The sequence below is a fragment of the Trematosphaeria pertusa genome (assembly GCF_010094035.1).
Source record: "Trematosphaeria pertusa strain CBS 122368 unplaced genomic scaffold BU26scaffold_24, whole genome shotgun sequence".
Lineage (NCBI taxonomy): Eukaryota > Fungi > Ascomycota > Dothideomycetes > Pleosporales > Trematosphaeriaceae > Trematosphaeria > Trematosphaeria pertusa.
This window is the reverse complement of record NW_022987235.1, coordinates 479,810-491,949: the sequence shown is the minus strand read 5'-3', so window position 1 is coordinate 491,949 and position 12,140 is coordinate 479,810. Positions and strand designations below refer to the sequence as shown.

General features: G+C 34.5%; 3 protein-coding genes across 3 annotated transcripts; 1 reads left to right on the top strand and 2 right to left on the bottom strand.

Annotated features, from left to right (window-relative positions):
* Positions 1-2,012: 2,012 nt before the first annotated feature.
* On the bottom strand, positions 2,013-2,689 carry BU26DRAFT_525273 (uncharacterized protein). Its single transcript, XM_033830469.1, has 2 exons — positions 2,463-2,689; positions 2,013-2,408 (listed from the first exon to the last, which is right to left on the bottom strand). Exon 2 carries the CDS (start codon positions 2,231-2,233, stop codon positions 2,063-2,065), a length of 171 nt encoding a protein of 56 aa, XP_033676452.1. The 5' UTR covers positions 2,234-2,408; positions 2,463-2,689; the 3' UTR covers positions 2,013-2,062.
* A 586-nt stretch (positions 2,690-3,275) lies between these two features.
* Positions 3,276-5,016, top strand: BU26DRAFT_469110 (kinase-like protein). Its single transcript, XM_033825308.1, has 2 exons — positions 3,276-3,645; positions 3,696-5,016. Exon 2 carries the CDS (start codon positions 3,710-3,712, stop codon positions 4,523-4,525), a length of 816 nt encoding a protein of 271 aa, XP_033676451.1. The 5' UTR covers positions 3,276-3,645; positions 3,696-3,709; the 3' UTR covers positions 4,526-5,016.
* A 431-nt stretch (positions 5,017-5,447) lies between these two features.
* Positions 5,448-5,603, bottom strand: BU26DRAFT_388663 (uncharacterized protein; the record flags this gene model as incomplete). Its single annotated transcript, XM_033822673.1, has 1 exon — positions 5,448-5,603. A coding segment is annotated over one exon (156 nt), but the record flags the coding sequence as incomplete, so codon positions are not given.
* Positions 5,604-12,140: the final 6,537 nt, after the last annotated feature.

Sequence of the window (12,140 nt, the reverse complement as noted above, 5' to 3'; positions counted from 1 at the left end):
GGCGAAGCTAAGTTAAGCTAAAGTACTAAGTTAAAGCTAAGTTAAACTATTATAGCTCTTATAATAACTTAACTATATTTATATAGTAAGGTATAAGTAAAGTAATTATAATTAGATTTATAGAATACTAGTAAGACTTTAGTTTCTAATTTAGATAAAAAAATTATCTAATTTAAATTAGTAGAATTACTTTATTTAGATAAAAAAATTACTTAATTAGAAACTCTAACGTTCTACTAAAAAGTAATTAGATATAATTAGAATTAGATATAATTAGATATAATTAATTAGCTAATTAGATAATAGAAATATATACTACTATATAGCTATAGCTAATTAGAGTACTATATAGTCTTTCTAACCTACGCGCTATAGCTAGCTAGCTTATACGCGTCTATCTATAACTACGCTTTATACTACGCTTACTTAGCTTTATATAGCTATTATATATATTTCTAAGTAATTCTAGCATAATATATAGTAATAATATAACGCTAGTAAGCGTTATAGATACCTATAAAGAGCTCTTAGATATCTAAAAGCGCTAGTAGTACCTAAGAGCGCTAGTAACGTAAATTAGTAAGTTAGAAATTAGTAATTTAGTATTAGTTTAGATATTAGTTACTAGCTTTACTATATATAACTAGCGTATATAGCTACTAATTAGAGCTTACTATAGCTCTATAAGCTACTATAGAATACTCTAGCTATAGAATATTAAAAATTTAGAAATTCTATACTTATAGCTAGTATACTAAAGTTACTAGAGTTAGTTAAAATTTAGAAAGCTATACTTATAGCTAGCTTATATATATTTATCTATAACTATACTCTACGCTATACTTACTTAGCTTTAGATAGCTATTATATATATTTCTAAGTAATTCTAGTATAATAGATAGTAATAATATAGTAGATATTATAGATATACCTATAGATCTAGAGTTATTTAAAAGTAACTTATAGAGTAACTATAACTAGATATACTAGTATATCTAGCTATAGCTTTATTAGCTATATACTTACTTAATTTTATATAGCTATTATATATATTTATAAGTAATTCTTATATAATATATAATAATAATATTATAATTTCTATACCTTATAGCTATTATAGAGCTACCTATAGCTAGCTTTTTAAAGTTTTAATATTTCTTACTAAGAGTACTAGTAAAAGCTTACTTATATAGACTTAGCGTTTTTCTAATTAGATATAGCTTTCTCTTTTATTTTATATTAGATAACTTACTATACTTTCTAATTATTTATAAATAATTAGCTCTATATATTAGTAGTATTCTATAATTATATAGTAAGGTATAAGTAGAGTAATTATAATTAGATTTATAGAATACTAGTAAAACTTTAATTTCTAATTTAGATAAAAAAATTACCTAATTTAAATTAGTAGAATTACCTAATTAGGGACTCCGACATTCTGCCGAAAAGTAATTAGGTGCGATCGGAATCGGGTGCGATTAAGAACAATTAATCAGCTAATTAGACGATAGGAATATGCACTGCTATATAGCTGCGCCTAATTAGAGCCCTGCGCAGCCTCTCTAGCCACAGAACATTAAAAGTTTGGAAACGACCTGCGCGCCGCAACTAGCCAGCCAGCTAGCCAGCTAGCCAGCCAGCTAGCAGCTTGCCCACGCCTGCCTACCTACAACCACGCCCTGCGCCGCGCTCGCTTGGCTTTGTATGGCCGTCGCATATATTTCTGAGCGATCCTAGCGTAACAGGTAGTAATAATACGGCGCTGGCAGGCGTTGCAGGTGTGCCTGCGGGCCCGGAGTTATCTGGGAGTAACTCGCGGAGTAACTACAACTAGATACACTAGTGCGCTGCCTTGGTGTCGCCCGCGCCAACATTTAGCCCTTGTTACGATATGGACAAGCGCCAGTCTAGTCGCGATATAGCAACGTGAGATGCGACGGCCCTCTAGCGCGACATTAATAACGCAAAACACAGTCACCAACGAGCTTTCTAGCCAGCCTATCACTAACTGATAATGTTTGCGACGTTCCGCATTAACGAGCCTCCCAGCTAAACGCCATCACCTCTCACGCGAATCGAGTCCCGGCAGAGACAGCCTTTCTACCTCTCCACGCTTCACGTATCCACCTTCACCAATCCTACCCGCCGCAAACAGCCTACAGCACTCGTTGCAGCCCCGAAGTATCGCAACACCGTGCCAAAACCCGCCAACATCCTCTCTGCCCGACATCGAAGCGCTCACCCCCGCAGTCTACGCGACATTCTCGAATTTCCTCCGCCCTTCCGCCGCCCACACGTACGCCGAAACGCATAGCACTACACGTTAGTACGAGGAGAGTAACACAAGGGCAGGGCACTAGCGGACAAGGCCAGCCGATTCAATATCACCATCGAATGAAACAGAGGTAAGAGAGAAGGTTTGAATATGTACAAGGCGCTGCTAATGGTTCTATCCACAGAAATGAAGCATATGTACACAGATGGACTAGCAAGCGACCTCTCGAAATGGCCCAAGCCATTCAACACGGCCATCCAGAATGGTCGGCTATGGTCCAGTTTTGACTATTGGCTAGGCAATTAGCTTAGCATCACCCAGTTCCAATGCGGTAGCATAAACAAGCGATTATTCATGCTATGAAGCACATGGACCTATCTACCAAAATTTCGGATCCTGCCTCTGGACCACACACTAGATTCCATGCCGCGCAACCTGCTCCCACCCCTCCACTAACCAAGCTTGTGTCCCGTTACCATGAGCTGGCCTACGCCTCTAACCGTCGAGTCCTCGTCCGACTGACCTGTGATTCCTCCGAGCCTTCCCTTATGCACGTTGAATATGTTCGCCAGGCTACGTGCACCATACCGGGTAAGACCCTCCTTTGAGTTACCTGCGTGCGCCGGATACGCCTTCGCGGAGGGGCTTTAGTTATCTGTAAGCGGTGTTTCCTTAGTTTAAGTACGCCGCTAGGATTCCCAACGAGGCTCGCTGAGCGCGTGTGGGGAGGTCGCTCTACTGCGGAAGACGTTAAGAACGTCGGGGCGCCGACGGCGGGACCGTAATATCAAGTACTCGAGCGGCAGCGCATTGGGATTGGAGATCTAGGCCGCAACGACTTCGGCGTTGATATAGCACCTGTAAGCGGAACGTTGTTAGTCGTCCTGCGATTAAATGATTTGTGGTTGGTGCTCGATGTTTTCTGCCGGGGTTTACCCCTCGGATCTCGGTCCGGGCGACCTCTCTAGCCGTTACGAAGGCGCCTAGCTTCTCCTCCATCTCCTTCACTACGTAAAACTAGCTCCGATCGTGTTGAAGCTAGAGGTTCCTACTCAAAGCTCCCTCGATTAACAACAACCTGTTCAGTCGCGCTCCTTGCTCTCACCCTCTTACACCCCCACCCCCCAGTTGGCCGCTTCTCCCCGTCCTCAACCGTTCATCGACGAGAAGCCCATCGCGTAGGCGCACCGCGTCATCGCGCCCTTCAAAGACATACGAGCTGGGAGGCGCATCGAAGGACCTCAGCCCAGTGGAACCTCGTTCCCGCACCAGCACAACGCCAAGAACGGATTAACAGGTCGCAACGACTGACAGTCGTAGAAGCACACGCCGCAGTCCTCCGCTGGGGTGTTCTACGTTTTCTTCACGTAAGGTCCTCTCCATTTACTCTCACTACTGTTTTACTAAGACGACGCAGGCGCTTCTCATATCATGCAAGATGATCCTAGCCTCCCCGTCCTTTCAACATCAGGTCTTCATTGGCTTGGGGTCGGAATCTCAGGCATTGTATATCCTCTTGACGAGCGCACCGTCGTAAAAATCGCTCCCACATACGACAACCAGTACGCTACCTCCTCATGCCTTCGAGACCTCCTTACCGAGAGATCCGTATACCAGCGTTTAGGGTGTCATCCACGAATATGCCAATACTTTTCCTCAGTTCAACGAGGGATTCTTCTAGAGAGATTCGGAGAGCCAGTCCGCAAACACCTACGGAAACTCTATAAGCAAGGGAAGACTCCATCACATAAGCAGGCCCTAAAGTGGTCCTGCCAAGTCGCTGAGGGAATAGCGTACCTCCACCAAAAAGGGGTTATACAAGGAGATATTGGCTGCCACAACGCTCTTTTGAAGGGTAATGAGATCAAAATATGCGATTTTGGCGGCTCCTCAATTGATGGGGAGCCTGCCAGAGCTGGTTACGAATGCCGATCGCAGCGATGGGACGACGATGAGAATCCTTCCATTGCAAGCGAACTGTTTGCACTAGGATCAACTATCTATGAAATCTGGACAACTACGCGGCCTTACGAAGATGAACCCGACGACACAGTTGAGGACAATTACAAACACCAGTGCTTTCCAGACGTTGAGGCTCTTCCCGTCGCCAAAATCATCAAAAAATGCTGGCATGGCTCTTATACCTCTGCAGATGAAGTTGTTGCCGACCTCATACTACTTCAGACCAAACCAACGAACGCGCGCGCGTATTCCGATGCCGACAATCGACCATTCCTAGACAGTTAATTGTCGTACGACTAGGTACATTAGCCGGCCTTTTGGACGATGTATCTAGACAACCTTACCACTACCACTTCTGGCCTCTCGCCGTTGCAAACTGGACATGCCTCCTTTCGTTTTGTAGAACCAAGTACCACAGTTGGATCAGGAGTAGCATCTTGGCAATGACGATACGTTCCTAAGGGGTTTGGATTGGAACAGAGGGTATAGGCTCGGTTGGTTACTCTGTGTTTGCTTGTACAACCGGAAAAAACAAAGACTGTATCGATGTAATGGCACATCTTTCCTTCTGAAATGATTCAGGGCTTGTGGTGTTGGAAAGAACGCTTGATACTAACGGAGTTATCTCACTCTTAAAGCACGAGAGCTGCGACGGTGTGCGGGTGGGTGGCGCGACTTCGTCGTTGTGGCATGAGCTGGACGCAAACGGTTGCATGCGGCATGGTAATATTGGCGCTAGCGTAGAGGGTGGCCCACTCTGGCCATTGATTGGGTTTGTCGAGGCAAGCGCAGGCGCCACCAGTCAAAAGCGGCCATATGCTAAGGAAAACAGGAACAAGGGATGGAAGAGGATGAGTGTTCCACGTACGGAGGTGAGGTTGTGCTTTCGACACCATGTGCATTCTGAAGGACCCGAGGGATTTTCCGGGGGCCGTTGAGCGCGCGGCGGATTGGCAGACGGCATATGCCGCAGTCAAGTCGACCGAGTCGAGCGAGTGTTTCTCGGCGATGTCGAGAATCTTCGGCTCGATGGTGGCGAAAGCAGGTTGCGGGTGGCCAGGTTGTCGATTACCGTGTCCATCGTGTCCCGCAAGGTGGCTAGAAAGAAGGAGCCTTTGGCTTCATCTGACTCGAAGACGCGCTTCATGGCGACAGCCACAGGTTATGTAGACGACAGGCAACGCTTCGCCACGCGTGTCCACCTCTGGTAGAACTTATCTAGGTGTAGCTTGAGGTCACCGCCGTCGCGGTACCTTAAGTTGGTGAGCGACTGGAACAGCAGGATGGAGGTGTTGCCCGTGTCCCGATCGAAGCGATTCGCCAGGTGTTCCCATGCCCGTAGTAATGTATCACAGGATGCCACCGACATGTCATCGCCTTGTTATCGCCCGCCTCCCATGCCATGATGGCGGCTTCGTCGGCGGCCGGCGGTGTCGGTTTCGCCCTCTTCTTCGAGACGATGGGCCAGAGGCCCGCGTATCGGAAGGCGATTGACTAAGCGTCAGTCTGTCGCCGGGGTCTCACCAGGGAGATAACAGCCTTATCCTCTAAGAGATCAAGCTAGTCCGCGAGCGCATCTTTCGCTGGGGTCTTGTTGTTCTGAGCCGAGGGCGGCGTACTATTCGTCTCGTTGTTTAGAGTTGTATACTAGGACACTAGTTTGTTATATTAAGTCTAAGATAGGAGTTAATTGTCCTGCGTCTAGATGTTGTTAACTAAGGCCTAGGGCGGCTAGGCTAGAGTAGTAGTAACCTAGGGTGTATTTTTGTTCTTATTACGTATTTTCTCTACTAGCACGTTTACTCGTTCTTAGGCTAGTAATTTAAGAAGCTAAACTCGAGCGTATTTCTACTTAATTTAGGCTTTCTTTAGTTCGTACTAATCTTGTATAACTAGTTCTATTTTCTTATTATACTCTAGCTCTCTAAGCTTCTTTTAGTAGTATTAAGTAGCTTAGTTATATAGCTCTAGCTAGAATAATATTCTAAAAATATTATACTTAGATGCTAGCTTATTACTAGAATTTATAGCGCTAAATTTCTTTATTACTAAGGTCTATAAGCTAAAAAGATCTTATTTAGAATTTATTATAGTTACGTTTATTTAAGAGGTTAAATAGCTTATTAAGATTACTACTCTAGCTATTAGTTTAGCGTAAAACTTTTATCTTATTAAATATTCTCTTCTTATTATTTATTTATACTTACTAAGAGGTTACTAAAACTAAAACGTACTTTTATAAAAGTTTTACCTTTTATATTTTATTATTTATAGGCTTTAAGTTATAATATTATAAGTTTAGAAACTTAGTACTATTAATAGCTATTAGTAAACTAGATAAGATAAAGAGGTTATAGAACATAAGTTTCTAAAATTACTTTTCTATAAAGTAGTCTAGCCTAATTTTTATCTAGAAGATCTTATAGATTTATATTCTAAGCTTAGTATATAAGTATATAGAAGCTACTTAATAGTTATTAGATATATTCTAGACTTTTTTCTATAACTTATATATCTAATATTCTATAGTTATCTATATTATTTATACTATTCTTCTTCTTTTACTTCTAGTTAGTAGTTTTTTTCTTTATCTAACTTTATTTATATAAGGTTTTATCTTTACCTTACTCTTTATTATTAGTATTATAAGCGTTTAGCTTTTCTATTACTAGAGTAGAGCTAGAAGAAGCTACTACTAGTTCTTTATTAATAGAAAGAGATAAGTTAATAAGCTATTTTCTAGAGAGAAACCTCTCTATAACTAGAACTACTAAGATATTAGGCTTACTATTAATTATCTTTTTAGTAGTTTTTCTAGTCTATTTATAACTATTTATATACTCTAGAGTTTCGAGACTATAATATTATAGTATAGTAAATAGAAAATATAACTCTAAGTCTTAAAGACTATTTTAACTATTAGAACTTATATTCTAGTAGTTTTACTAAGTAAAAGAGGTTATCTTAATAGCCTTCTACTATAATATAATATATTTATTTTATCTTAGTATATATTAGCTTCTATTAATATACTTATATTATATAGTATTTAATAGTATTTTATTTTAATACTATTTTTTACTAAGCTCTAGTTTTACTAGAGTACTTAAGAAATAATTATCTATTACTTTATAATATATAATAATACTATTCTACTTATATTATTATATTAATATTTATACTTACTCTAGCTATATTAAAGTTATTACTATCTCTTACTAACTTACTATAGTAAACTATTCTTACTATTTTTACTATTTATTAGTTACTACTTATCTTATATATTATAGCTAAAATATTAAGTTTACTATAATATAGCTAGAGAATATAAGTAAACTAAATCTAGTATAGCTATAAGCTAACTACTATTCTTAATAAACTAAAATAGTAAACTACTATCTTTATTATTTTCTCTTTACTATTCTACTTTATTTTATAATTATAAACTTAGCTAGAAGACTCTATTAGCTAGCTTATCTATAATAACTTATCTAACTACTACTAATATTTTTATTAGCCTACTAGATTAGGTATACGTATCTAGAATATTTACTTTATTCTATAGATAGTTAATACTAGTATAGAAGTACTAAATTATATATATACTTTTTACTTTACTCTATACTATTTATTAGATTAGTAATATATAGATAGAAGACTAGCTATAGTTATAGAGTAAAGTTTTATTAGCTTAGTATTTTAGCGTAGAAGTTATAGAAATCTAGTAGTACTTTCTAAAACCTAACTAATAGAAACTATAAAAAGAAAGTTATATACTATAATAGAATTAGCTATAAAAAGTTATAGAATAGCTATCTTTAAAGCTATTATAATTTATAATAGAGTAGAGTATATTTTTCTTAAATAGACTATAGTATTACAAGCTATTCTCTTAACTAAGACTAAGGCTTACTTTTATAAGAGAAGGTAAAGAGTATACTTTAGGCTAGAATATTTAGTAATAAAGAGGTAGAGGTAATAATACTATAAATTGCAAGTCGCTATAGTAATTTAATAAATAAAGTAATAACTATAAGAAGCTATAAGAAGTAAGCTTCTTCTAGTTATATATATATACCTTCTTAGCTAGATTAGGTACTAAGACCTAGCTTTTGTAAATTAGACCTAATCTATCTAGCTCTATCTAATTTATCTAATTTACGTTACGTAACTCTAATTATTTTTATAACTTTATACATAATCTCTTATCTTATAACTCTAGACTTAGCCTATTATTTTCTTTATTCTAGCTAGCTAACTCTATTTCTAATTCTATAATTATAATACTCGCCTCTTCTTCTAAAGCGTTATTCTAAAGCTTTATTCTATTTCTAGATATAGTATTTTATTATTCTATACTATTTCTATATAAGAGTAGTACTATCTATAGTTCTATAGTATTATATTCTTTTTTTTCTTTCTATCTCTACTATACTACCTACGTATACTAAGTCTTTAATAGTTTACTACTACTATTACGCTAACCTTATTCTACGCACTAGCTTTAATATATCTAATAACTTTTATAGTACTTACTATTTCTATAACCTACGTTATATTATAGAGGTATCTTCTAGTTATTATTTAGAGTATATTATAAAAGGCTAGTTCTATAATAAGATATTAGATCTAAAGAAGGTAGAGAAGCTAGATTAGTTATTAGCTAATCTAAGTTCTTAGTAGTTAGAGGCTAGTTTTAAGGTAGAGCGTTTTACTAAATTATAGTAGTCTACTAAGGCGCGTAGCAACTACCTCTAGAAGTAGTTAGATCTAGTGCGGCGTTATTACAACGTATTACTTTTAAAGAATCTAACTAATATTAAGAAGCTAGAGTAGCTAGAATAGAAGGTATAGTAATCTTTACTACTATAACTCTCTATTCTACTAGTTAATCCTCTTTAGTTATTTAACTAGAGTTGTCTAGAGAATCTAGAGTTCTAGTCTTCTAGTTTTAGAGGTAGTACTACTAACAAAACTTCTTAAGTTTCTTAGAGTAATTTCTAAGGTTTTCTAGTAGTTTCTAGGTATTCTCTTCTAGTAGATATTTTTTCTATCTAACCTAGTACTTCTACTAACCTTATATACGCTTTTTATCTAGTTTTTTTTAACTTTATAGTTCTAGTTTAGTTCTACCTTAGTTTATTTATTAAGTAGCGCGCTATTAAGTACTAGCTTAAGCTTAGATTTATAGAATATAGAGTATATTTATATTATTAGTAGTAGCTTTAACCTAAAGTTAATAGGTTTAAGTTATTTACTAATCTTAAATAGTTCTATTTATAGGTAGTTAAGTTTTTTACTAGATTACTTAGTACGTAAGTTTTTCTATAGAATAAAAACTTTACCTCTCTTCTTAAAGGTTAGTCTTTTAATTCTTTTCTTATTTACTTATTAAGTTATTCTTTCTACTATTTTCTATAGTTTGTTATAAATTATTCTTATTTAGTATTTCTTTTTCTCTACCTTTAGAGAAATTATAGCTATATACGTTAAAAATCTATAGATTCTAGCCTTATAGCTATAATATACTTAATAGAGAGTTATTTCTATAGTTTCTTGTTTTACTATATTATATACTAGTTATACTATAGATAGTAGTTTAACCTAGTTATTCTATTCTTAGTTAATATAACTTCTTAGATATTCTTCTAGAGTTTAGTTTATTTATTCTATTTATCTATTAGTCTATAGGTAGAAGCTAGTTAATATTTAGTTACTTACTTCTATTTAGCTAAGTAGTACGTTCTAGAATTTTAACGTAAATAGTTTATCTCTATCTATAGTAACCTACTCTAGTATTCTATACTAGCTAAATAGTTATTAGCTTACCTTATAAGCTAGTTCTTTAGCTTTAAGAGTTTTACTAGTTAGATAGAAATATATATACTTAGTAAATTAGTTTATAATTACTAGAATAGTATTACACTCTCTTTATAATGCAAGTTTAATTAATTTAGGTAGCTTTATAATAAAGTCTATAGTAACGTGTTACTATAGTACTATAGGTAGTCTTAAAGGTTATAATAATCTATAGAGTTAATATCTAATTATCTTATTTTATTAGTACTCTATATATTCTCGTATTATTCTTATAACTTTTTTCTTTATTACAAGAAACTTATATTCTTAGCGTAACCTTTTAAGAGTACGCTTAACTCTCTAGTACTTATACGTTATTATACTATAAAATTTCTAGATAAATTCTATTTAAAATGTTTCTAGTACTTTCTATTATTCTTATTTATTAGATAGCTCTAGCCTATTATTCTACTAGTCTCTAATTTCTATAATCTAGCTAATCTATAGTCTATTATATTCTAGAGTTCTATCTAGTCTAGTGTAAAGTATAGCTTTATATTTCTCTTTTATAGTATCTATATAGTTAGCTCTACGGCTAAGTATATCTATAGCTCTATTTTTAGTACTCTTTTTATATTAGATTATAAAGTTTAGTATAGCTAACGTTTCTACCTATCTAACTTATTAATAATTTAGCGTTTTTATTATTATAAACGCTATAAGGTTTTTGTAGTCTAATACTATATTAATAGAGTACTTAGTACCTTCTAAGTATATTCTTTATTTCTTTATTACTACTATAATAGCTATAAGTTCTTTATTATATATATTATAGTTAAGTTCTAGTACTAAGAACTTTCTTAAGTAAAAGAAGTATAGTTAGTATTTACTATCTTTTCTAGATTAGCTAAGGTATACTTCTAGAGCTTAGTCTAATATATTTATTTTAACCTATATTAGTTTATTTTTATTAAATATTTATAGTAGTAGTGTAGTAGTAAACGTTTATTTTAGCGTTTTAAATACTTATTATTATAGGTTTTTCTACTTAAACTCTTAGTTCTTTTTAGTAATTTCTATAAGTAGAGTAGTAATCTATAAATACTCTTAGATAAACTTTTAGTAGTAGTTTATAAATTCTAAGAAGAATTATACTTCTTTTACTATTTAGAGTACAAGCTAGTCTAGAACTACCTAGACCTTATCTATTTCTATCTAGATTTCTTTCTAGGTTAGGTAGAACTCTAAGTAGCTAGTTTCTATATAGTAGAACTTACTCTTATTAGAGGCTATTAGAAGTCTATACTCTCTAAACTTTTATAGTATTCTTTATACGTAGTTTTTATATTCTTCTAGTTCTCTCTTTAAATACACAAGTATATTATCTAGGTAAGCTATAGTAAACCTTTCTAGGTATTTATATAGAGCTACGTTAATTATACTTTAGAATATTACTAGTACGTTAGTAAGTCTAAATAGTATAACTAGGTACTTATATAGACCTTCTCTTATTCTAAAGGTAGTTTTCTATTTGTAACCTTCTTTAATCTATATTTAGTAGTATCTCTCTTAGATATTAAACTTTATAAACTACTATACTTCTATAAGCTAGTTTATAAGTTCTAAGATTATAAGTAGTAGATATTAGTTCTTTTAAGTTACTTAGTTAAGCTATTAGTAGTTAATATATAGTCTTAACTATTTATTCTTTTTTAGCACGAATAGTACTAGTAAGACTATTAGGCTTTAGCTTTCTTAAATATATTCTTTTTATAGAAGTCTTTTTAGATACCTTTAGAGTTTCTCTCTTTGCTTATAGCTAAGTAGGTATATTAGCTCTAGTTTTAGCGTAGCTTTATCTTCTATAGATATCTTATAGTTCTATAGTTTATATTTAGGTAGAATACTATTATTCTATCTATTAAATAATAACGCGAACTTCTTATAGTCTTTCTTAACCTTCTAAGATAGTTACTCTATATTAGGTTATAGCTTCTATATCTACATAACGCTAACGTTTTAGAGTTATTTCTTTACTTATTTTATTAAACTTACAAATAATATTCTTCTAATCTTTACCTCTAGCTTTTAGTAAGCTCTT

Excerpts from the sequence above, each read along its gene's own strand:
- BU26DRAFT_469110 (XM_033825308.1), top strand. The coding sequence starts at position 3,710 with ATGCAAGATGATCCTAGCCTCCCCGTCCTTTCAACATCAGGTCTTCAT.
- BU26DRAFT_525273 (XM_033830469.1), bottom strand. The coding sequence starts at position 2,233 with ATGTCGGGCAGAGAGGATGTTGGCGGGTTTTGGCACGGTGTTGCGATA.